Genomic DNA, 25,967 nt, shown 5'->3' with positions numbered 1-25,967 from the left:
TTTTCATAGACCTGCCTTTACTGACATAGTTTGCCAACTTTATCCCAAAAGATTACGGGGGAAGTGAAAGCCACATGTTCGAATATCCAGGGGCTCCCACAAAGCACTTCACCTGAACCTGTAGGCCTCTTACTGAATGACCAGGGTGTGTGCACACTTCCCTCCCCCTCCTCCACTCCAGTTGTGTGACAGTGGCATGCAGGTCTGTCACTCACACTGCCTTGCCCATTGTGGTCACTGCAGGAAATCAATAAACAATACAACTAACAAGAGTGTAGGTTCACTGTCACAAACGTTTCAGACCACTCGGCAGACCCCAGTCTTGGATGATCAGACCCTCCCTGAGTACAACATTCAGTAGCAGCTGAAGAACCCACCAAGATACTCCACCAAAGGCACAAAAATGCTGGGGAAGAAGGGGTCCATGTGGCAAGTGTACCGCAGTCACTTGCAAAAACCAAGCCACCAGATGGCCTTGGGCCAAGTCCGGATCAAGGGCCAATCACATGGCCAGGAGCTCCACGGAGTGGGCACACAGAGCAGCAGACACGCTATATGTTTGACACCTGCCAAGAATGGCATGTGGCTTTCTGTGATCGAAGACAAGAGGCCACTCCATCACTCAAAGCCAAGTATGGGCACTCACTCTCCTTGAACCAGCCCTTACCCTGACTGACGTCACTGACATCTGAAAGGAGGAAGGGGTTCATACCTGCGCAGAAAAGAGTTTACATGGCAGGCCTGAGACTGCCTGTCCTTTGACAGGCCTGCTTCCAAGGCTGGCCTTTGGCTGGTGTCTGGGAGCTTGAATTTGGGGAAGTTTTCCACCATTCCCTAAATGATAAGGATGTCTGACTGTGCCCATACTGTTTGTACAAATGTGATTGATGGCAAATATCTGCTTTCCAGCTCTCCCCTGTAATCCCAGCACTTTGGGAGGCTGAGATCACCTGAGGTCAGTTGTTCGAGACCAACCTGGCCAACATGGTGAAACCCCGTCTCTACCAAAAATATAAAAAGTAGCCAAAAATCACTTGAACCCAAGAGGCAGAGGTTGCAGTGAGCCAAGATCACACCACTGCACTCTAGCTTGGACGACACAGCAAGACTCCGTCTGAAAAAGAAAAAAAAATTTGCATTCCTTCTGGGAATCTGGAATTTGGGTATGTGCCAAGCAGATGGTGCCCACATCATGAGCCCCCAGTACAAACCCTGGGTCTCTAAGGAGCTTCCCTGGTTGGCAACATTTCACGTGCACTGACACAACTCGGTGGTGAAGGGATCAAGCGCACCTTGTGTGACTCCACTGGGAGAGGACCCTTGGAAACTTGCAGCTGGTTTTCCCCAGACTTCACTGTTTCTTTGTTATTGTGCTTTCTTTGCAATCTTTCATTGTAATAAAGCATAGCTGTGGGGCTGGGTGTGGTGGTTCATGCCTGTAATCCCAGCATTTTGGGAGGCCCAGGTGGGTGGATCACCTGAGACCAGCCTGACCAACATGGAGACCAGCCTGACTAACAAGGAGAAACCCCATCTCTACTAAAAATACAAAAACTTAGCTGGGCATGATAGTGCATGCCTGTAATCCCAGCTGCTCGGGAGGCTGAGGCAGGGGAATCACTTGAACCTGGGAGGTGGAGGTTGCAGTGAGCTGAGATCACACCACTGCACTCCAGCCTGGGAAACAAGAGTGAAACTCTGTCTCAAAAAAAAAAAAAAAAGCATAGCTCTGGGTACAACTGTTAGGTTGGCACAAAAGTAATCAGGTAATCACAGTTTTTGCCATCAATATATGCTGAGTCCTGTGAGTCCTCCTACTGGGTCATTGAGCCTGGGGTTACTATTGGAGACCACTGACCCAGAACCCCAGAGAAGAGTCTCCCCAGTGTGAGGTGTGTGGACACCTTTGTGTGGGCTGAGTCAGAAGACTGTGATTGAATCCTGGTGCTGTCCATGTGCTTCCAGTTTTATCCCCATGTAACAGGATGGCAAGACCAGCACTCCTGCACTGAAACTATAAACTGGAAATCACTCCAACACCTCCACAATACGCCACAACAGAAGGTCCTATTATCCAGCTGTATCTAACATTTTAGGGTAGAGGCCCCTTCCTTGATCAATAGCCGGTTTCCAACAGTGCAAGGCAAACCATCAGGTGCACAGAAAACTAGTTTAAAAAACTATAAGGCCACGCCGGGCACAGTGGCTCACACCTGTAATCTCAGCACTTTGGGAGGCTGAGGCGGGCAGATCATGAGGTCTGGAATTTGAGACCAACCTGGCCAACATGGTGAAATCCCATCTCTACTAAAAAATATAAAAATGCTGGGCATGGTGGCCCACACCTGTAATCCCAGCTACTCAGGAGGCTGAGGCAGGAGAATCGCTTGAACTCAGGAGGCAGAGATTGCAGTGAGTCTAGATCACACCACTGCATTCCGGCCTGGGCAACAGAGCGAGACTCCATCTCAAAAAATAAAAAAATAAGCCAGGCACGGTAGCTCACACCTGTAATCTTGGCTGAGGCAGGTGGATCATCTGAGGTCAGGAGATCAAGACCAGTCTGGCCAAGATGGTAAAATCCCTTCTCTACTAAAAAAAAAAAAAAAAAAAAAAAAAAAAAAAAAAAAAAAAATACAAAAACAAAAATTAGCTGGGAATGGTGGTGGGTGCCTGTAATTCCAGCTACTCAGGAGGCTGAACTAGGAGAATTGCAGAGGTTGAAGTGAGGAGAGATTGTACCACTGCACTCCAGCCTGGATGACAGAGTGAGACCCTGTCTGAATAAATAAATAAAATAAGACTTCAGTTCACTGAATAGCCTACTGCAACACATTCAAACCTAGAAATACATTATATCCACATTCCCACTGTTGCTTTTCCTGCCCTCCTGGTTTAAGCCTACAATCTCTAATTTATCTTCCCAGTCTTATTGCAGCAAACAAGTTTTTGAAATGGAAGACAAATTAAGAAAAATCCAAGTTTGGCATGAACAGACTTGGCTTTCTGAAATCCCATAAACTCACAGGCAACTCTAATTCATTTAATCACTCATCCATTCACAGACCAACCAAGTTACTGAGGATGTATCAGTGGCAAGTACTATGCCAGGCTCTATGTAGAATACAAAGAAGATGCCAAACTTGGCCATGGTGTCCCCTTGACACAAAGTTGTCTGCAGAAAAGCTCAGACACACCCTGTAAATTCCCAGAGGAGGAAGACCTGGTTCTTTGGATCAGTAGGGGGCTGCTCTAGGTATTTCAAACAGGAGAAATTCAATGCAGGGATCCGCTTACACAGGAGAATGTACTGTTTTGTTTTGTTTGTTTGTTTAGTTTTCTTTTTTTTTTTTTGAGATGGAGTCTCGCTCTGTCACCCAAGCTGGAGTGCAGTGGTGCAATCTTGGCTCACTGCAACTTCCACCTCCTGGGTTCAAGCAATTCTCATGCCTTAGCCTCCCAAGTAGCTGGGATTACAGGTGCACGCCACCACATCCAGCTAATTTTTGTATATTTAGTGGAGACAAGGATTTCATCATGTTAGCCAGGCTGGTCTCGAACTCACAACCTCAGTTGATCCACCTGCCTTGGCCTCCCAAAGTGCTGGGATTACAGGTGTGAGCCACCGAACCCAGTGGATAAGGTACTGTTGAAAGAGAATCCCGGAGAAGGTGAGACAACCCCAGGGTCATAGAGGTGGGACACTAGCACCACAGCAGGGATGCACTGTCCTGAACAGAAGCTGGGACACCGGGTAAGCAGAAGGCAGACCTGAACCATGATGTGGCAGCTGGGATGGAGAGGAGGAGCTAGAGGAGAAAGACAGGCAGGGCTTGGAAATTCCATCTGATGTGGAACGAGGGAGGGAAGAGGCAGCAAGTATGACTCAGAGGTATTCAGCTATTCATAGAAAGAGGAAAGTTAGGAGGGGGAGGCAGGTTTAGTGGGGAAAATGACAATTCATGTCACTTGAACTTGCTAAGAATGTTGGTGTGCACTGTGCTCCTCAACATATGCTGCTAGTCCATTTGTCACCTCTTTGCAACAACCCTGTGCTAAATGTTAAGAAAATCTACATCAAATGCTTATACATTATCAACTGGTGCATTCCTTTTCAGCCTCCTAACAGTCTCAGAGTATGTAACACTGAATAATAATTTCAAATTAAAGCTGCAACCAATAAAGCTGCCTTCTGGTGTATCCAGCCCATTATGTGAGGACTAACCCGGCACACTTGCACCCTCAACTTCATGTTTTCAGGGACACTTTGCAACTGGATGGTCTTTTCCATCTCCATCCTTTGAGTATTATTGAAATTGACATTGAAAGCAGTACAATATTTCTTGGTGCCCAGTCTTCACAATGCTTGGCTTTTGAGACTTGAGTTCATGGGAAGAGTATACAATCTATCCTAGCGGCAACAATGTCTTGGTGTGCCATCTTCTGTTACCTGGCCACTGTCCCAAAATGGGCGCAGCTCACCAAGCGTTCAGTGGTCTTCCTCAGCCAAAGGAGTTTTTTGTTGTTGTTTTTTCTTTTTCTTTTCTTTTCTTTTTTTTTTTTTTAAGACATAGTTTCACTCTTGTTTCCCAGCTGGAGTGCAATCTCAGCTCACTGCAACCTCCGCCTCCTGGGTACAAGTGATTCTCCTGCCTCAGCCTCCCAAGTAGCTGGGATTACAGGCATGAGTGCCACCATGCCTGGCTAATTTTTTTTTTCTATTTAGCAGAGACAGGGTTTCACCATGTTAGTCAAGCTGTCTCAAACTCCTGATCTCAGGTGATACACCTGCTTCAGCCTCCCAAAGTGCTGTGATTACAAGTGTGAGCCACCACGCCTAACCAAGGACTTTTTTTTTTTTTTACCAAGGACTTTTAAAATTTATTTTCACTTGAATGCAGCCATCTTTCTTATAGACCCAGGCTAATTTCTGTGAGGCTTTCCTTGCTAACTGGCTTAGCCATTACTAAGCATAGGTCAGTATGAACAATAAATAAATTATTTAAAATGCTTCTGTTTGAAATCATTTCCTAAGAAATAAATATCATTTATAATGTTGCCAAACAGACAACTGGTATACAACAAAACTGAAGTTTGCCTAACCTAATCAATGTTGTCATTAATGTAGATAAAATGGTGTTTGGAACACTTTCTCCATAAAAACTTGCTGAGGACAATACCTTTAAAAATTCTGTATCATTTAGGAATTCTTCCTAATTTTATGGAATCACATGTTCCCTATGAGATAAGAACCGGGTATGAATTTTTTCAAAGGGAATTTCCTGCAATTAAAAAAAAAAAACCAACATTGAACAAAAAAAACATATTCCTATATTCTCCTTGTTAGTATCCAAATAAACATATAATTAAGAATGCCTAGTAATGGAAGAAGAATCTGTCTTCTATCTTATTTATATTCCCAGCACATTGTCAGAAAGAAGTAAAAATCTGCCAACAATTATCTGTATCTCGTAGAAATGCTTTTTACATGTGATAATATTTATAAAGAGCATTTTTTAAAATTCCTACTAATATGAAGGTTACTAAGTCCAACTATTGGTAAAATGTGCTTTCTCCCTTAGAACATACTTAAGCAATCAAATGAGCTTCTCAGGCAAAATCCAGGGCAGAAGTATCTGAGGAAGTCACACTGATAGGACAAATTTTAATCTAAACCCCCACTGTTTTGCTATTAAGGTAAAAATAATGGAAATTGAAATGCAGGTCAAGACTGCAATGAGCTATCATAGTTCCCATTTGATTAGCAAAATCAACACTGACAACACCAAGTGTTGCAAAGGATAAGGAGCCACAGAATCTCTTTTTCATGACTGGTGGGAATATAAATTTGGGCAACTGCTTTGGGAAACAGTTTGGCATTACATAAGATGAACATTCAGAATTCTCTACAACCCAGCAATTATACCCAAGAAAAATTCCTGCACACATACAAGAATTTTTGTAGTCACCCATCATCAGGAAAATGTGTAAGTAAAAGGTACTACATTTGCACCCTGGACTTTATACAATAGTCAAAATAAGTCCCATAAAAATAATATACTCTATATATTAGAAACTCTTTAAAAAATAAGGTTAAAGATGACTGCATAGCCGGGTGCAGTGGCTCATGCCTATAATTCCAGTACTTTGGGAGGCTGAGGTGGGTGGTCACCTGAGGCCAGGAGTTTGAGACCAGTCTGGCCAATGTAATGAAACCTTGTATACTAAAAATACAAAAAAATTAGCTGGGCATGATAGCACACGTCTGTGATCCCAGCTACTTGGGAGGCTGAGGCATGAGAATCACTGGAACCTAAGAGTGGGATGGTGTAGTAAGCCAAGATCGTGCCACTGTGCTCTAGCCTGGGCAATGGTACAAGACTCTGTCTCAAAAAAAAAAAAAAAAAAAAGCAATAAAAAATATGGGCTCTTAAAAATTATGTCTAGATGAGATAAAACTAAATAAAAGGGGGCAAAAGGGGGACAGTGACCAGGACTTGGAATTGTGGCTATCCTGGAGGAGGGGAGGCCAGAAAATGGGATAGGATGGCAGGGGGCACAAAAAATAGGTGCCCACATTTTCTCCAAACACCAAGCTTCACTTAGTTAAAAATTTAAAAGTTGGCCAGGTGCGGTGGCTCACACCTGTAATCTCAGCACTTTGGGAAGCTAAAGCAGTCAGATAACGAGGTCAGGAATTTGAGACCATTCTGGCCAACATGGTGAAACCCTGTCTCTACTAAAATACAAAAAATTAGCCAGGTATGGTGGTACGCGCCTGTAATCCCAGCTACTTGGGAGGCTGAGACAGGGAAATCGCTTGAACCTGGGAGACAGAGATTGGCGTGAGCTAAGATTGTGCCATTGCACTCCAGCATGGCAACAGAGCGAGACTGCATCTCAAAAAAAAAAAATTAAAAAGTTGAGTGGTCTTTCCAAAAGGGAAGTTAGCAAGAGAAGTAGCTCTAATTCCTTCTTCACCAACCACATTGCCCAGAAGGTGAGCTTGACTCTACCATCCCCTAAGGAAAAGAGATCGTGAATTTAAAAATTATTTCACTGTTTCCAACTCAAAAGCACCCTAATCTTGCCTCTATCCCCAGCAGCACGCACTTGGCCAACTACTGAGAGCTGAGTGTCTGGAGAGGGCTGGAGGAGATAACACACGTGTGTGGCTCTGGGCACAGGTGGAGCATCTGAGAACCCACCCTGCTGCTGTCAGGGCTATGTGACAGAGCTGGAGGATGCTCAGTCCTTGATCCCAGCTGGCAGGATGGCCTGTTCTAGAAGTGGGGGATTCAGATCAGAAGTGGGAACAGGAAAGCGGTGTCAAACATCTGAAGTGACAATCCCAACTGCACCTCAGAAGGGCCTTTTCTGCACATAAACTTATCTCTGGTGGCATTTGGACACACTGCCTGCAAGCTGGCTGCCTCTAGGGAGGCCACATTCATTCAGCCTCAGTTCCCCTTTCCTGGTCAACCTTGCATGGAATGAAATGAGGGCACAGGGTTGGATAAACGTCAGGAGTCATTCATTCCACTTGGGTGAGGTCAGCAACAATCTGATCTACCTTAGAATCTCGAAAAGTCCGAAAAGGAAATTGCAGAGCTGGACTGTGACACACACACACAGGAAACTTGGTCTTCCTCCCTCCTCCCCCAACACTAGCATTTATCTTCACAACATTATCAGCAAGCAGCAAGAATTTTTCTTAGTTACCCAGAGAATCTGCATAGTTGAGATTACTTTGAAATGTCAACTGTCTACATGTATTATTTTAAGAAAAGAAGACGGACATCTTTGCTCTTCCAATTAAAACCCAAAAGCATGAGGTCAGGTTTTACTTCCACTAAAACCAGGCACTCCTGCCACTGTGGGACGCTATACTTACAAACATTACCTTCACCTCTTCAGTTTAGTAGTACGTGGTAAATAGAGGTAACACAGAAATGCGGAACTCAAAGGTGAGTGGGTATCAGGACATATTTGGGACAGGCCCAGATGTTGGAGTTCAGAATCCCTCTCTACTGCCTACAGGGCCAGTGACTTTGGATAATGGGCTCTGTCTCCCTGTCAAACCTTAGAATTCCTCATTTTTAAGACAGGACAGGACAGGCGCGGTGGCTGATGCCTATAATCCTAGCACTCTGGGAGGCCGAGGCAGGTGGATCACCTGAGGTCAGGAGTTTGAAACCAGCCTGGGCAACATAGTGAAACCCCGTCTCTACTAAAAATACAAAAATATTTAGCCAGGTGTGGTGGCAGGCACCTGTAATCCCAACTACTCAGGAGGCTGAGGTAGAAGAATTGCTTGAACCTGGGGGAGGGGGTGGTGAAGGTTGCAGTGAGCCAAGATTTCGCCACTGCTCTCCAGCCTGGACAACAGAGCAAGACTCCATCTCAAAAACAACAACAACAACAACAACAAACCCTGTAGCGGGTGACTTGAAGGGATACTTGGCTGAATGAAGTGAATGAAGTGACCTGAATTTCTGCAACAGCAAGTCAAGGCCATTCTGTGGGCAACAATGAAGCAATACTACTCAGAGTGTAGTCCTGGACCAGCATCACTGGCCTCACCTGGGAAGTTATTGGCAAAGCCCAATCTCAGGCCCTTCCCCCAGGCCCACTGCAACAGAAACTCAGTGGGGAGGCTCAGCACTCTGTGTTCCAACAAGCCCTTCAGGGAATGCTGATGCACACTCAGGTTTGAGAACCACTGGCATAGACTGATCTGAGATCTCAAGGCTTAAACCACCCATCCCCAGAAAGCATACCCAGGGACCAGCCAGTTAGAAAGGAAAGGAAGGCTTCAGTAACCTCCGACTTTCAACCAGCTTCAGTGGGAAAATAGTGTTAGCTCTCTCACAGCTGAACTTCAATTGTGAATCCCATGCTGCTTCTGGAATAAAAAGGGAGGACAGCAAAACACTTCCTGGTTCTCCGCAAAATGCCAAGATGGGCTTCTGAGGGCCAGGAGCCGTGTCTAATACATCTGTGAGTCTGCAGTGAGCCCAAGGCCTGGCAACCAGAAGCATCAGAAAAGGTGGGAGTAACTGCCCCAGGAGGGAATAAGAAGCAGCCCTTCCTAAGAGTGTGGGTCCCAAGGACTGAACAAGGTGACTGTCTCCCTCAGTCCCAAACACACAATGATGTTAGCTCCCAAACCAGAAAGGGCAAGGACTTTGAGGAGCTGACTCTAGCTAGCTGCCCCAAGCCCCACAACCGCCAAGCAGAAGAAGACTGAAGCCCCAATCACTCCCTTACTCCACCTCCCCACTCACCAAAAAACCCAAGCTTGCCAGAGGTCATGTCCACAGATCACATTCACCCTTGTCAGAGGTCAAGGCCCCCAGCCCTTGGTGGTGGGCCAGAAGTTTGTCTTGTCCTGCTGGAGCACGTGCCCCTAAACATCCCTAGACTAGTGGCAGTGTCCCCCAACCCTGGAGGCCCTCCATCACCATCACTGCAGCATCACCACCCTCCAAACCCATGTCCCACGCTGGCGCTTCCATACCTGTAGTAAGAGAGCAAGCCATTGCCCAGCACGAACCAGCGGCGCTGGTAGCCCTTCAGATAGTTGGTCCACTTGAGGAGCCAGCCCTCGAAACTCTCCAGAGGCATTAAGGCCAGTGGGGCACTGGAGGTCGTACCAGACCCCGACATTGAAACCCCAACAGGAGTCTTCGCCTGTCCTGGTCGCAGAACAGGCAAGGGCTTTAACGCTGGCAGCGACCCCGACTCGGGTCTGAGAAAGGGCACGCTCCCCACTGCCCGGGAGAGCGGCTCTGATGCGGTCTTGGTGAAAGGCCCAGCCCCTACACCTGAACTTGAATCTGACCCTGGCGGCGACCCCTGCAGCAGTTCCGATGCCTGCCCAGCCCCTGGCTCCGGCTCAGACGTCGTGTCGGACACAGGGTCCGATCTTGGCGCTGCCTCCGAAACTGCCTCTGACACCTGTTCTGACAGCGGTCCCCGCTCCGGTTCGGGCACCGGCTGGAGATGGGGCTTGGGCTCTGGCCCAGAGCCGGATGTGGAAGAGCTCATGCCCGGCGCCGCCGTGTGGCACGACAGGCAGGGGACGACCGTGAACAGCGACGAGAGTCCGCGAGAGCGGCCGCCGCAGCCGGCGCCTCTGCTCGGAGCGGCCGCTTTCCCCATAGAACCGGCCGACCCGCGCGCGGCCGAGCGGCCAGTGGGGGCGGGGGGCAGGCCGGGGGCGGGGCCGGGGGCGCAGTCACGTGCGCGCGGCGCGAGGCGGGGGCGCGCGCGGGTCCCTCCGCGGCCCCGTGCGCCCCGCGCCCGCCAGCGCCCGCCGGCTGCGGTGCTCTCGGCCAGCCGGGGGCCAGGTTTGACCTCGGGTGCGCCGTCGGTCCGGCCGGTGGAAGGAGCCTTGGAAACACCTGTGGGCGGAGAGCTCGGCGGGCGGGCGGGAGACGCGGAGGAGATGGTGCGCTTCAGGCCACGGTCCCTGCTGCGGCTCAGCTCGTGCCAGGCGCTGGAGGAACAATGATGAATGCGGAGCCCGCCGGCTCCCAGCGCAGCTCTGCCCACGGGGCCCTGCGCCGACGCCCCCTCCCCCAATCCAGGCTGGGATGGGTTCGCTCTCCGCCACCCAGGAAAGCCGGGCGGGAAGCAGGTACGGCACCCAGAGGCCATGAAATGCGCACGATGCACAGGAGCCCCAGTCCGGGTGGGGCTCAAAGCTGAGGATGACGCCCCCGCCTCCCATAGCAGCCATTACCTGCCTGTGGGTCGTTCCTGCTGCCACCGGGAGCGGCGGCCCTAAGCCGCCGCCCCCGCCGCCTCCACCTCCTGAGCCAGCTGGCCTACGGTTCATGCCAGGGACCTTCGCTACAAGTGTCGACATTGTTCGGGTTCTCGAAACAAATACGGGAAGACTTTGTAAACCAATCGTTTCAGTACAAGAAACCCATCTCAAACCAGGGTTCTTAACTTGGACCTCCCGGGATCCCTGGGTAGGCTGGCTGGCTGTGAGGCTTCCGCAGTAGTTGCGGAGGTTTACTTATCTGTGCGTTTTTCCAGAGTAGGTCACAGTTTTCATGAGATTCCCAAAGGAGGCTGTGACCCCAGAATGGTTAAAACATCAGTGACTTTTTTTGCTTTTTGCTTTTTGCTTTTTTTTTTAATGGACGGAGTCTCACTGGGTCTCCTAGGCTGGAATGCAGTGGCTGATCTGGGCTCACTGCAGCCTCCGCCTCCCAGGTTCAAGCGATTCTCCCCCCTTGGCCTTCCTAGTAGCTGGGATTACAGGTACACGCACCACAACCAGCTAAGTTTTGTATTTTTACTAGAGACAAGGTTTCACCATGTTGGTCAGGCTGGTCTTGAACTCTTGGCCTCAGGTGATCCGCCCATCTCAGCCTCCCAAAGTGTTAGGATTACAGGCGTGAGCCACTGTGTCCAGGCATCGGTGATTTTTTTTCTTATGAATTTATCCAAATGGGGAAAGTTGATGGTTACTACAAATAATCAGAAATACAAATGGAAAGATTGCATATTGGGTTTCTGTCCTGACCTTTCCAGCTTAGACCTGTCTGCAAGCTCCCCTTAGCTCATCATCACGTCTTACTCTCCCTTTACCCACCTATTCATTCCTGATCTTTTCTTGTGACAAGATAACCTGTGTAGGGTCTGCCTCCTACATCAAGTGGTCCCCAGAAGGAAGCAGATTGGAAGGTCCTAGAAATATGAGGTGCAGACATGCACTGAACAGGTGCCCCTGGCATCTTTGCTGATGACTTTAAGACCCCCTTCCTCAGACACTTGTCTTTGAATGGTGGTCTTACCTGCTATTTTGCTGTGAGCTCTGGAGTGCAGAGAGCTGCCCATCTTGATCTATTCCATATGGATGACGGTGACCCTCAAACTTCAGTGTGCTGAGTCACCCCAAGGAAAGGAGATTGCCTCTGGGTGCACTGGGGGACAGACCTGGACAACTGGGAAATGAGGTGGAATGCTTGCTTTTCACTTACACTTTGAACTTTTTGTATGTTTCACTGTGTATGTTTCACTGTGTGTATGTTTCACCTATTCAAAATAATAATTGTTAAAATCACCCAAGGGAGGTTTATTAGAAATTCACTTTTCCATCCCCAGTAAGTCAGAGGTGGAATCCAAGAACATGCTTTTTCTTTTTTCTATTTTTGAGACCAGGTCTTCCTCTGTCACCTAGTCTGGAGTGCAGTGGTGCATTCATGGCTCACTGCAGCCTTGACCTCCAGGGGTCAAGTGGTCCTCCCACCTCAGCCTCTAGACTAGATGGGACTGCAGGCATGTGCCACCACACTCAGCTAACTTAAAAAATTTTTTTTTGTAGAGATGGAGTCTCCCTATATTGCCCATACTGGTCTCAAATTCCTGGGCTCAATGAATTCTCCCTTGGCCTCCCAAGTTGTTGGGATTACAGGCATGAGCCATCTCGCCCAGCCAGGAACACACATTTATTTATTTATTTAGAGATGGAATCTCACTTTTTTGTCCAGGCTGGAGTACAGTGGCATGATCTCAGCTCACTGCAAATTCCACCTCCTGGGTTCAAGCGATTCTTGTACCTCAGCCTCCCAAGTAGCTATGACTACAGTCATGTGCCACCACACCCAGAAAATTTTTGTATTTTTAGTAGAGACGGGTTTCGCCATGTTGGCCAGGCTGGTCTCAAACTCCTGACCTCAGGTGATCCATCCACCTTGGCCTCCCAAAGTGCTAGGATTACAGGCATGAACCACCTGGCCTGGCCAGGAACATGCGTTTTAATGATTTCCCATGGGTTTTGCATGTGGGTGGATCATGGAGCACATGTTGATGGACAGTGATGTGGAGGAAACATCTAGGGCTTCAGGAATCGGACCTACTAAAGAAATGCCAGCTTGGCCACTCCCTTGCTGTGGGTCCTTCAGTGACCCCATTGAGCTTCCACTTGCTCATCTGTAAAATGAGGATAATAACAGTTACCTCTTGGGTTGTAATAAATCATGTATGTAAAACATATTTGACATAGTAAGTGCTCAGTAAATATTCTCTAGTCATTTACTAGAGAGTTCTCTGTGAAATATTTGGTGAAATGAACTAAACAGAGGCCAGAGCAGGAGATGAGACCAAAGTTGACAAGCCTGGGAAATAGCCACAATGGGCAAAGCTCAGTGCCTGCTATGTATGCATCAGATGTGTTTGCAACCCTTAAGGAGGGAAGCTGTCTAGTAGACAAATACTTAAGGATATGTTTTGACTGCTACAGTAAATTGCCAAGCTCCCTAAGATGACAGGGCCTGCCATCTTCATTAGTTCTGCCAGAGTGAGTGAAGAAGGAGTCACAGAAGGGACAATGTTTGCATTGAGTCCAAGGGATAAGGAGTGAAAGGGCATTCAAGGTGAAGGAACCAGCGTACCCTAAGTCCTACGTTGGGAGTGAACAGCTTGTCTGGGAAGGAATAAATATAGCTCATCGTATTTGGAAGAGTAAGACAGGAGATGGCACAGAGAGTTGGGTGGACACCACACAGTGAGGGATGCTCTTTATCCTACAGAAAGAAAGACTCCTGGGGACAAAGGAAATTTTTTACTGACTACAAGTCTGGGGCAGGAACTACGCAAGATGAGGCTGCCTGGGACATTTTGTCATGCCAGAAAGTGAACAAGCTATTCAAGACCGCTGTTGTGGCAGCACTCAGAAGCCAACTTAAAGGGGCTCACAGTGGCCAAAGGTGGAAGAGTATGAGCAAAAAGAATAATGACTGCAATGAACTGAAACATTTTCAACTACATAAAAATCCATAAATTAAACTAGTTCCTAAAGTTACCAGAAAAAAAAAAACAAAACTAAAACAAAAACCCACCTTATTGGTCATATGTAGAGGTTACCACAGTACCCATTCATTATTTTGAAAATTGATAAAGGGAAAGAATTAAGTCTGTATCCTATCCTAGTTGTTGAAACTGTATCTCATAGTAATGAAGAGTTCATGAAGGAAAAATGCATATAGAAGAATTAGCTAGATCAGGTGCAGTGGCTCACGCCTATAATCCCACACTGGGAGGCCAAGGCAGCTGGATCCCTTGAGTCCAGAAGCTCAAAACCAGCTTGGGCAACATAGTGAGACCCCATCTCTACAAAGGAAAAAAAATAGCTAATAAATGCAGAAGGAGGCCCCATGCAGTGGCTCACGCCTGTAATCCCACCAGTTTGGGAGGCCAAGATAGGTGAATTGCCTGAGTCCAGGAGTTTGAGGCCAGCCTGAGCAACATAGTAAAAACCCATCTCTACAAAAAATACAAAAGTTAGCTCGGTGTGGTGGCATGTGCCTGTGATCCCAGCTACTCAGGAGGCTGAAGTGGGAGGATTACGTGAGCTTGGAAGGTGGAGGTTGCAGTAAGCAGAGATCATGCCACTGCACTCCAGCCTGGGTGACAGATCAAGACCCTGTCTGAAAAAATAATAATAATAAATAAAAATAATAAATGCAGAAAGAATTACAGAATTAGGAAAAAAAATGATCTTTGCCAACTGCTCTTATTTTGTTTTTTGAGACAGAGTTTCGCTCTTGTTGCCCAGGCTGGAGTGCAATGGCACGATCTCAGCTCACAGCAACCTCTGCCTCCTGGGTTCAAGCAATTCTCCTGCCTCAGCCTCCCAAGTAGCTGGGATTACAGGCATGTACCACCACGTCCGGCTAATTTTGTATTTTTTTAGTAGAGATGGGGTTTCTCGCCAGGCGCAGTGGCTCATGCCTGGGAGCATGAGTAATCCCAGCACTTTGGGAGGCTGAGGCAGGCGGATCACAAGGTCAAGAGATCTAAGCCATCCTGGCCAACATAGTGAAACCCTGTCTCTATTAAAGCAAACAGATAAATAACAAATTAAAAAAAAAGAGACGGGGTTTCTCCATGTTGGTCAGGCTACTCTTGAACTCCCGACCTCAGGTGATCCACCCGCCTCAGTCTCCCAAAGTGCCGAGATTACAGGCATGCACCACCATGCCCAACTGCCAACTCCTAATGAAATACTGTAATGGATCAAGGTAACAATCACCATAGTTACTAAGTGATGGGGTTGATGGGGAACTTCATCAAGGATCAGGCTGACATCAGCTGATTCTACCTGTTGATCTTAGCATTACCAAAATACAACAGGATATTATGTGCCTCTCCATGTGACCAGGTAGGAAAAACAGCACCACCTATGATTATTTTTATACCACCTCCCTCCATTCAAAAACTAAACCTGTTTAGTTTTTAGTTTGAACAGTACTTTTCAAATGCAGGGGACAGAGGAATATGCTAAATGACCCAAGGAGTCAATCAGTCAGATCCAAAATTAGAAAAATCTGCCTCCTAATGACCAGTTTTATTCAATAAATGGCCTAAAAAAGGATGTGAATCGGAAAATGTTATCAAGTTTAAAAAGACATATCAACCAGATACAATGTGTGAACTTTATTTTAATCCTGATTCAAACAAACCAGTCATTAAAAAAAATACAGCCAGGCATGGTGGCTTATGCCTGTAATCCAATCACTTTGGGAGTTTGAGGCAGGTGGATCACCTGAGGTCAGGAGTTCAAGACCAGCCTGATCAACATGGCAAAACCTTGTTACTACTAAAAACACAAAAATTAGCTGGGCATAGTGGCACATGCCTGTAGTCCCAGCTACTCGGGAGGCTGAGGCAGGAGAATCGCTTGAACCTGGGAGGCGGAGGTTGCAGTGAGCTGAGATTGTGCCACTACACTCCAGCTTGGGTGACAGAAGGAGCCTGTGTCTCAAAAACTAATAGTAATATTAATAATGATGTTGATGAAAAAAAAAATCGATTCCCAGCAGGGAGCCACTGTCTTGTGGGGTTTGCATGTTCTCCCCAGGTCTATGTGGGTTTTCTCCAGGTAATCTGATTTCTTCCCACATCCCAAAGACATGCATGTTAGGTTCACTGGCGTGTCTAAATGGTCCCAGTCTGAATGAGTGTGAATGTGTGTGCCCTGCCACGGAATGGCATCTTGTCCAGGGTTGGCTCCTGCCTTGTGCCCTGAGCTGCTGGGATAGGCTCTGGCCACTCACGAACCTTAACTGGAATAAGCAGGCAAATAATTACCTTACTTGTTTTTTATTCATGTTTCTTTTCTTTTCTTTTATTCTTTTTTTTTTTTTTTTTTTTTTTTTGAGGCAAGAGTACCGCTCTCTCACACAGGCTGGAGTACAATAGCATAATCTAGGCTCACTGAAACCTCCGCCTCCCAAGTTCAAGCGATTCTCCTGCCTCAGCCTCCCAAGTAGTTGGGAGATGAACGCCATCACACCTAGCTAATTTTTGTATTTTTTTTTTTAGAAGACACAGGGTTTCACCATGTTGGCCAGGCTGGTCTGGAACTCCGGACCTCAGGTGATCCACCTGCCTCAGTCTCCCAAAGTGCTGGGATTACAGGTGTGAGCAATGGCCTCATGTTTCTTAAGTGTATATATAGCTAACATTTATTTCAATATTTAATATTAGAAGTGTTTTAGATCTTTATTTAGAATTTTGGTGATGTTTTTGTGGCAAGAAATTGCAATAAGAACTTAGCCCTCGTTTATATCAATTAGCCTATGGCAAAATTGGTTTTATTATACATTATTTTGTTTAAAGTTGAAGTTTCCAGGCTAGGCCAACATGGTAACAGCCTGGCCAACATGGTGAAACCCTGTCTCTACTAAAAATACAAAAATTAGCCAGGCATGATGGTTCACACATGTAGTCCCAGCTACTCAGGAAGCTGAGGTGAGAGGATCACTTGAACCTGGAAGGTGGAGGTTGCAGTGAGCCAAGGTCACACCACCGCACTCCAGCCTGGGTGACAGAGCAAGACTTGGTCTCAAAAACAAACAGGCCGGGCGTGGTGGCTCACACCTGTAATCCCAGCACTTTGGGAGGCTGAGGCAGGCAGATCACCTGAAGTCAGTAGTTCAAGACCAGCCTGACCAACATGGTGAAACCCTGTCTCTATTAAAAAAAAGAAAAAAAGTAAATTACTATAAAATGCTTTTGTTTTTACCAATGTAAGTCCTTTTACATACATCATCGCCCACCCTTACAACGACCCTGTATGACTGGTTTCAGGACCCCCATGTTTATGTAAGAGGAAATCAAGGCTCACAGATCTGAAGAGGCCTGCCCAGAGTCACACCGCTGGCAAATGGGGAACCAATATTCAAACAGAAGTTTCTCTAGTCCCAAAACCTGTTTGCCTGTGCAGTAAAAGAATACAGACCTGGGTCTCCAGCCCCAAGATGCCTGCCCACCCAAAACAAACCCTGCCAGACTGTCCCTGAGAGCCTCAGGAGAAAGAAAAACTAAAATATGGCAAGGAGCAAAGTCCCCTTGGGCTGGAAGGCTCTGGAGTAGCTGATCATCGTTGTTTTGCAGAACTGCCCACAGCCATCACTTCCACCTGAGGTTAGCCTTGTGAGATGGCAGGTACCACTGCCCCCTCTGCCCGAGTCCAAGTCACATCGACTGGATAAAAACCCAGGTCTCGGCCAAGCACAGTGTCTCATGCCTGTAGTCCCAGCACTTTGAAAGGCCAAGGCGGGTGGATCATCTGAGATCAGAAGTTCGAGACCACCCTGACCATCATGGAGAAACCCCATCTCTACTAAAAATACAAAATTAGCTGGACGTGGTGGCGCATGCTGTAATCCCAGCTACTCGGGAGGCTGAGGCAGGAGAATCACTTGAACCCAGGAGGTGGAGGTTGCAGTGAGCTGAGATCGTGCAATTGCACTTCAGCCTGGGCAACTAGAGTGAAACTCTGTCTAAAAAAAAAAAACAAAAAAAACCCAGGTCTCCCAGAAGCCATCTGGTCTTCATTCCAAAATCCAGACAGGTTCTCCTATGAGCTTGTAGCCACAGATCCAAAAACAGATACTGGTGTGTGTCTCATTTTATTCAGGAAAGATCCAGAGTGGCTTGGGCCACACCCCCCTTCAGAACTGGCACTAAGTGGGAGGCAGGGCAGCATGTAGCTAAAGGCACACATTTGGAAGGCTCAAATTCCAGGTCTGCCACTTTCTGGCTGTAGGCCTGTTACCAAGTGCCTTGTAAAATAACCTGGCGTAGGTTTCCTTAGCTATTATCCAATTCAGTCTATCTTAATTTGGTCCCTTCACCAAATGAGAATATATGGCTGGAAGCCATGTGAAGGGGACCAGGCACCATCATCAATAACAGAGCCAGGAGGGCTCGATTCTATGGGGCCAGCATCCACACTACAAGCCCCAGCTGATCTCAGATAAACACATCAATTTTCTCCTTAGAGAAGAGCTATGTTTTTTTTTGCCTGGGGAGAAGAAATGGTACCTGTACTTTGCAAACCAGTGGGAGAGAGAAATGGCAGTGGGCTGGAGCTGCTATCCCTACCACCCCAGGTTCTGTGTGAGTCTGTGTTTATTATACACTGAGTATATACAATAGAATATGGTAAAACATGTGTAAGGCATAAGAATAACAATACAAGACAGCCATGGGCTCACTAACCAGTTTAAGGAATAAATGCCCCATTCTCGGTGGTTCATGCCTGTAATCCTAGCACTGTGGGAGGCCGAGGCAGGAGGATCACCTGAGGTCAGGAGTTCCAGACCAGCCTGGCCAATGTGGTGAAACCCCCGTCTCTACTAAAAATACAAAAATTAGCCATGTGTGAGGGCAGGCACCTGTAATCCCAGCTACTTGGGAGGCTGAAGCAGGAGAATCACCTGAACCTGGGAGGCGGAGGTTGCAGTGAGCAAAGATCATGTCATCGCACTCCAACCTGGGCAACAAGAGCAAAACTCTGTCTCAAAAAATAAAAAATCTTTTAATTTAATTAATTTATTTTTTGAGACACAGTCTCGCTCTGTCGCCAAGGCTGGAGTGTAGTGGCATGATCTGGGCTCACTGCAACCTCCGCCTCCTGGGATCAAGCAATTCTCCTGCCTCGCCCTCCTGAGTAGCTGGGACTACAGGTGCCTGCCACCATGGCCTGGTAATTGTGTGTGTGTGTGTGTGTGTGTATTTTTAGTAGAGACAGGGTTTCACTGTGTTAGCCAGATGGTCTCAATCTCCTGACCTTGTGATCTGCCCACCTTGGCCTCCCAAAGTGAGATAATAGGCGTGAGCCACCACACCCAGACTATTTATTTTGTTTTGAGATGGAGTCTTGCTCTGTTGCCCAGGCTGGAGTGCAATGGCTCAATCTTGGTTCACTGCAGCCTCCATCTCCCACGTTCAAGCAATTCTTGTGCCTCAGCCTCCTGAGTACCTGAGACTACAGGCATGTGCCATCACACCCAGCTAATTAAAATCCTCCATTTTAGTTACCGCTTCCCCTCCCACCCTCCACTATAACCTGTTGACTTTGAACCCAAAGATTCCCTATCTTCTTTCAGGCCACTGGCTCCCAACTTCCCTAAAGTCCACTATTAGAATGTTCTCAGCTGCTGCCCCAACCCATTTCATCCATCATGCCAGCTCTCACCCTCTCTTCATATTCCAAGCACTTATTGTTTTGGTTTTTGTTTTGAGATGGAGTCTCACTCTGTCACCTAGACTGGAGTGCAGTGGCACGATCTCAGCTCACTGCAACATCTGTCTCCCAGGTTCAAGCAATTCTCCCGCCTTAACCTCCAGAGTAGCTGGGAATACAGGTGCAAGCCCCCATGCATAGCTAGTTTTTGTATTTTTGGTAAAGACAGGGTTTTACCCACATTGTCCAGGCTGGTCTTGAACTCCTGACCTCAAGTGATCCATCTGCCTCAGCCTCCCAAAATGCTGGGATTACAGGTGTGAGCCACCACATCTGGCCCAAGCTCTTGCTGAAACTTCTCATCCATCAGTGATTCATCCTTATCTAAGATGGAAACATCTCAACACAGCACTCCAGGCTTTCAGTACTGTTTTCGTTTTCTCCAAAGCATTTGTCACTTTTTTTTTTTTTAATGGAGTCTTGCTCTGTTGCCCAGGCTGGAATGCAGTGGTGCAATCTTGGCTCACTGCAACCTCTACCTCCCAGGTTCAAGTGATTCTTCTGCCTCAGCCTCCAGAGTAGCTAGGACTACAGGTTCACACCACTACACCTGGCTCATTTTTGTATTTTTAGTAGCAATGGGGTTTCACCATGTTGACCAGGCTGGTCTCCAACTCCTAACCTCAGGTGATCCACCCGCCTTGGCCTCCCAAAGTGCTGGGATTATAAGTGTGAGCCATTGCACCCCGCCCTAAAGCATTTTCACCTTCTAAATGGTTTCTTTGGTTTGTCTTCTGTTAATAAAATGTAAGTTTCAGGATGGCAGGAATTTTTGTCAGATTTCTTTCACTGCTATATCATCAGGGCCTAGAAGAAGACTTGGCATGTGACAGGAACTCAATCAATATTTGTTGAATAAAGTCTTTGTTCTAGTTCTCCTTGCAGTTGAGTGGTTATTGCTTTTTAAATTTCTATACTTTTGTTTGATCAGGGTCTCAGGAATAATGGGAGGAAAATAGGTGGATCACTTGCTGGTCAAACATCCTGAGCTCAAAGTCTCAAAGTCAGTGGTCTGAAATGTGTGGGAAGATTGTAGACCATTTAAGACTATTATGAAACCTACAGAATATATAAATAGGCATACATACTAAAGTTTTGCATATAGGCTGGGGGAGGAGGCTGAGGTGGGCACATCACTTGACATCAGGAGTTTGAGAGCGGCCTGGCCAATATGGTGAAACCCTGTCTCTACTGAAAATACAAAAATTAGCTGGGCATGGTGGTGGGTGCCTGCAATCCCAGCTATTCAGGAGGCTGAGGCAGGAGAATTGCTTGAACCCAGGAGGCGGAGGTTGCAGTGAGCCAAGATCGCTCCACTGCACTCCAGCCTGGTGACAGAGCAAGATTCCGTCTCAAAAATAAATAAAATAAAATAAAATAATTAGGTTGCCAGGCACGGTGGCTCACACCTATAATCCCAGCACTTTGGGAAGCTGAGGTGGGTGGATTGCCTGAGGTCAAGAGTTCAAGACCAACCTGACCAACATGGAAAAACCCCATCTCTACTAAAAATACAAACTTAGCTGGACATGGTGGCATATGCCTGTAAAGTGGTGCAGTCTCAGCTCACTGCAACCCCTGCCTTCCATGTTTAAGTGATTCTCCTGACTCAGCCTCCCTGGTAGCTGGGGTTACAGGCATGTACCACTACACCCGGCTAATTTTTGCATTTATGGTAGAGATTAGGTTTCACCACGTTGGCCAGGCTGGTCTTGACCTCTTGACTTCAAGCGATCCTCCTGCCTCAGCCTCCCAAAATGCTGAGATTATAGGCACGAGCCACCTCGCCCAGCCTAGAACCCAAGACTTTGTATGGAAGAAAATAAGAGTCCATTAATGGATTCCCTAGATAATATGCTTTCAGAAAAAAAGACCCAAGAGACATGGAGTCTTTCTCTCTGGCTTCCTTACCCCAGGAACAGGTGTGACACCTCGGGTAAGTCAGTAACCCCGAGTATCAATTGTCTTCTCTGTAAAATGGGGCCTGCCTTAGAGCACCTTGATGACTTCCTATCACCTCTATGATCCCCCAGGATATAGGGAGAATGAAATGAATCTGGGTCAAGCCACTAACACCCTCCAATGCAAAAGCTTGTGGCTACTTTACCTCCATCTCATAGATTTGGATTTGTTGTGCAATGAGGTTGTCACGAAAACCACCCGAGACAAATGGCTCTTGGGTAAAAACTTTTTCACTGCTGCTTCACTGGGATTCATTAAGCTGGAGCGGGGAGGGAAAGGTGGTACAGGTTACAGATGGCTGAGGCCAGGGCCAGAGCAGATTTGATGGGGTCCTGGGGTAGTAGCTGCGGCTTCCCCAGGTCTCTTAGGACAACTGCAGCTCTGCCACAATTTTCAGAGGAGCAAGGAAGTAACCACAGTTTCTTCTTGTGGAAAAGGTATGCTAAAGGGGTGTTTCATGGACACCCAGAAGAAAAGCCATTCTGTGGATGTAAAGTCCCAGTGCAGTCCACAAGAGAAGGGTTATTAGGAACTCAGGACTATCCTCAGAAGCAATCATCTTATTTTGTTTTTTGGGATGCAGTTTCACTCTGTCTCCCAGGCTGCAATGCAGTGGGCACAATCTCGGCTCAATGCAACCTCCACCTCCCGATTCAAGCGATTCTCCTGCCTCAGTCTCCCAAGTAGCTGGGATTACAGGTGTGCACCACCACACCAGCTAATTTTTTTTTTTATTTTTAGTATAGACAGGGTTTCATCATGTTGGCCAGGCTAGTTATGAACTCCTGACCACAAGGGATATGCCTGCCTCAGCCTCCAAAACTGCTGGGATTACATGCGTGAGAGCCACTGTGCCCACCCGGCCAAAAGCAGTCATCTTGATGATCCTTAAGGATGAAATGGGAGAGAGGGGTCTTAGAGGAGAGGCATAAAAGTTGTAGGGTAGGGTTCGGAGGATAAATTTGAGAGGTGTCTAGCTTGGGGGGCACTTGCTCTAGAGCCTATGCCTAAAGGGGATCTGGGAGGTGAGGAATTGGAGTATAGATCACAGCAGGGAGAAATGAAAATAGTTTGGAAAGACATTAGGCTGGTTAATAGGGGAATTCTGGAAGACGGTCTGGGGAAAGTTTAGAAAAGTGGGGGAGGTGTAGGGTGGACAGGGGTTTAGGAGACTCTGAAAGGTGAGAGGGGAAAGATGGGGTGGGGTGGGATAGAATGATGCCAGGTACTCCAAGTGAAAATACAACAATTTGGTCAAAATGAGGAAATGGTGAAAAGTAGATATACTTCTAGGCACTGAGTTTTCACTTTTTGATAATTTGGTTACATCATGAAGTAGTCTTATAAACATATACCTTTATACCTTTAAATGGTTTTACTCATTTAAAAAGAATTGTTAAGGCCGGGCACGGTGGCTCACACCAGTAATCCCAGCACTTTGGGAGGCCGAGGCAGGCGGATCACCTGAGGTCGGGAGTTCAAGACTAGCCTGACCAACATGGAGAAACACTGTCTCTACTAAAAATACAAAATTAGGCCAGGCGCGGTGGCTCACGCCTGTAATCCCAGCACTTTGGGAGGCCGAGGCGGGTGGATCACGAGGTCAAGAGATCAAGACCATCCTGGTCAACATGATGAAACCCCGTCTCTACTAAAAATACAAAAAAAAAAAATTAGCTGGGCATGGTGGTGCACACCTGTAATCCCAGCTACTCAGGAGGCTGAAGCAGAATTGCCTGAACCCAGGAGACGGAGGTTGCGGTGAGCCGAGATCGCGCCATTGCACTCCAGCCTGGGTAAAACAAGAGCAAAACTCCGTCTCAAAAAAAAAAAAAAATACAAAATTAGCCGGGCATACTGGTGCATACCTGTAATCTCAGCTACTCGGGAGGCTAGGCCAAGACAATCACTTGAATCCAGGAGGTAGAGGTTGCAGTGAGCTGAGATCTCACCACTGCACTCCATCCTGGGCACAGGAGCGCAACTCTGCCTCAAAAAATAAATTAATTAAATTAAAAAATAATTGTTCAGGATCAGTTGCATGGCTCAGGACTGTAATCCCAGCACTTTGGGAGGCCAAGGTGGACAGATCACTTGAGGTCTGGAGTTTGAGACCAGCCTAGCCAACATGGTGAACCCTGTCTCTACTAAAAATACAAAAATTAGCTGGGTGGTAGTAGTGAGTGTAAGGTCTGTTCTCACCGAGTGTAAGATGAAGAAACTGAGGCCAGCACGAAAATAATCCAATGCAAAGGGTTTTATTCAGGCTCCCGGGTGAGGTTCTGCAGTCCGACAGTAAGGGCCGGAGAAGTCGCATGGACTTCTCTCAGGCACGGGGTTTTATAGGGAGTGGAGGCGTTTGATTGGTTGTGCCCAAGGTGAGTGGGACAAAATGGCAGGGAGTGGGGCCCAGATAGGACAAAATGGTAAGCAGGAAGACAAAATGGCAGGCAGGGAGTGGGGCCTGGATTGCACAAAATGGTATCAGGTAGTTCCTGGCGGGGCTTTTTTTCCCCGGCTCCCAGGGCGGGGGATGGGGTGGGGCAGGGGTGGGGTGTGTCCGAGCTCCCAGCAAGGGAAGGAGGTGTGTCCGAGCTCCCCGCGAGGGAGGGGGATGTATCCGAGCTCCCCACGAGGGAGGGGGTGCATCCGAGCTCCCCGCGAGGGAAGGGGGTGTGTCCGAGTTCTCCACGAGGGAAGCGGGTGTGTGCGCGAGCTCCCGCGAGGGAGGGGGGTGCGTCCGAGCTCCCCGCGAGGGGAGGGGGTGTGTCCGAGGTCTCCGCGAGGCAACCAGCCTTACAGTGAGCACCTGTAGTCCCAGCCACTCAGGAGACTGAGGCAGGAGAATCGCTGGAACCCCAGAGGCAGAGGTTGCAGTGAGCCAAGATTGTGCCACTGCACTCCACCCTGGGCGACAGAGCTAGATTCTGTCTCCAAAGAAAAAAATTTGCTCATATTTTCTTTCTAAAATACAGGAACAAAATGTACAATATGGAAGCAATTGAATATATTTTGGTATGATGGTAGAGATGAGACTTCACCCTGTTGCCCAGGCGGGTCTCGAACCCCTTAGCTCAGGTGATCCAACCCCCTCAGCCTCCCAAAGTGAAGTGGTGTGATTACAGGCATGAGCCACCATACCGGGTCTTATTTTTCTACAAGTGTACACTACTTTTATAATTAGGAGAAAAAAGACAACTGTAGAAGGATAAAACATGTTGAAGGACTAGTTTTTCTAATTCATTTTCAGCCAATTTGGAACTGGAGTGTTGTGAACGTTTTCATATTTACCAACTAGTATGAACAATCCAAGTTCCCAATCTCTCATTTACATATTTCTGACCTCTATGCATAGCCTAGGTGATGGAAAAGGCTAGTTTAGAGATCAAGATGCTCGAACACAAAAGTCCCCCAAATCCTGGGTGTTGTTTAAAAAAAAAAATCCCCCCAAAATTTAAAGACAAATAAAACTCTTCACCCACTAAGTCGGTGCACCAAATTTACCAATACTAGAAGGGGAGGAGGTTGGCAACGACTGAAAATACCCCCTTTCAAGTAATAAATAATGGTCATTTTGAACCAAGTTGCTTTCCACCTTAAGTCCTCCATGGATGGGAACCTGGAGGATGCAGTGAGAGTGGTTGTGGAATGGAAAGGAGCGTGGGTAATTGGGGTTTGTGAAGATCGGGGCCAGGCAGAGGGAACTGGGGGCTTTTCCAGGACCGTTGGGGAACATAGAGGCTGAGACGGGGTGTGTGGGACAGGTTCGAACTTGGGAGGACCTGGGCCTCGCCAGACTCTAAGGAGAGTCAGGGCTGGGATCACACGATGTCATGCCTGGGAGACTGAAGGGCTGGGACCGATTCTGAAAAAATGTGGACTGGAGATGGGGAGTCAAATTCTTCCGGGAGTCCGGGGTAAGGGAGTTTGGGATTACGTGAGTCCGAGGAGCTAGACTGGGAAGGAGCTGTGCCCAGGGCTACGAGAAATCCAGACTCCCTGCATGAAAAAGGGCCGGAGTCCGGCTGAGGAAGCGCGAGTCTGAAAGAGTTCGGGCTCCCTCGCGGGACCGAAGTCTAACGAACGCTCTGGGCACTCGAGCCACACCTGAAGAGCACAGGCGACGGCGCGGTCCGCGGCGCGGGAAGCAGATCTGCGGCTGAACCCCTACGCCGATTACTCGGCGGCGGCCCGATTACTCGGCGGTTGCCGAGCCTATGGCGCTGGTGTTCCGAGCCCAAGGTGGTGTCGGTCCCGTATATCGTGGAGGATCCCAGGTCCCCTGTGACAGAGGGCCTAGCAGGCTGTGTCACAGCGGCTTCCCTGTTGGAGAAACAGTTGGAAATCGCAGGCCGGTTGGCAGTCGTGCTCCTTTGACGCGCGCGGACCCCAGTGAGTCCCTGGGCGGAGCCTGGAGCCGAGCTCGGCGCGTTGCTGGGGAGACGCATCA

General features: G+C 47.8%; 2 protein-coding genes across 3 annotated transcripts in view; both read right to left on the bottom strand.

Annotated features, from left to right (window-relative positions):
- Positions 1–10,200, bottom strand: part of OSBP2 (oxysterol binding protein 2) — a 199,717-nt gene extending 189,517 nt beyond the window's left edge. The window contains exon 1 of one of the 2 annotated variants that reach the window (XM_064367900.1): positions 9,521–10,200. In XM_064367900.1, coding sequence (XP_064223970.1) covers positions 9,521–10,164 — 644 coding nt within the window. In that variant the 5' untranslated portion in view covers positions 10,165–10,200. The remainder of the gene's footprint in view (positions 1–9,520) is intronic. The other variant, XM_012471364.3, reaches the window with a different exon arrangement.
- An 11,453-nt stretch (positions 10,201–21,653) lies between these two features.
- Positions 21,654–25,965, bottom strand: CUNH5orf52 (chromosome unknown C5orf52 homolog). The gene is given in 5 exon segments (XM_021665686.2): positions 21,654–21,709; positions 21,712–21,776; positions 25,625–25,658; positions 25,661–25,727; positions 25,729–25,965. Coding segments are annotated over 5 exon segments (459 nt in total).
- Positions 25,966–25,967: the final 2 nt, after the last annotated feature.

This window comes from Aotus nancymaae, unplaced genomic scaffold, assembly GCF_030222135.1.
Source record: "Aotus nancymaae isolate 86718 unplaced genomic scaffold, 86718_ANA_hifiasm-v0.15.2.pri h1tg000076l, whole genome shotgun sequence".
Lineage (NCBI taxonomy): Eukaryota > Metazoa > Chordata > Mammalia > Primates > Aotidae > Aotus > Aotus nancymaae.
The sequence above is the reverse complement of the archived record's forward strand: the minus strand, read 5'-3'. Positions and strand labels throughout refer to the sequence as shown.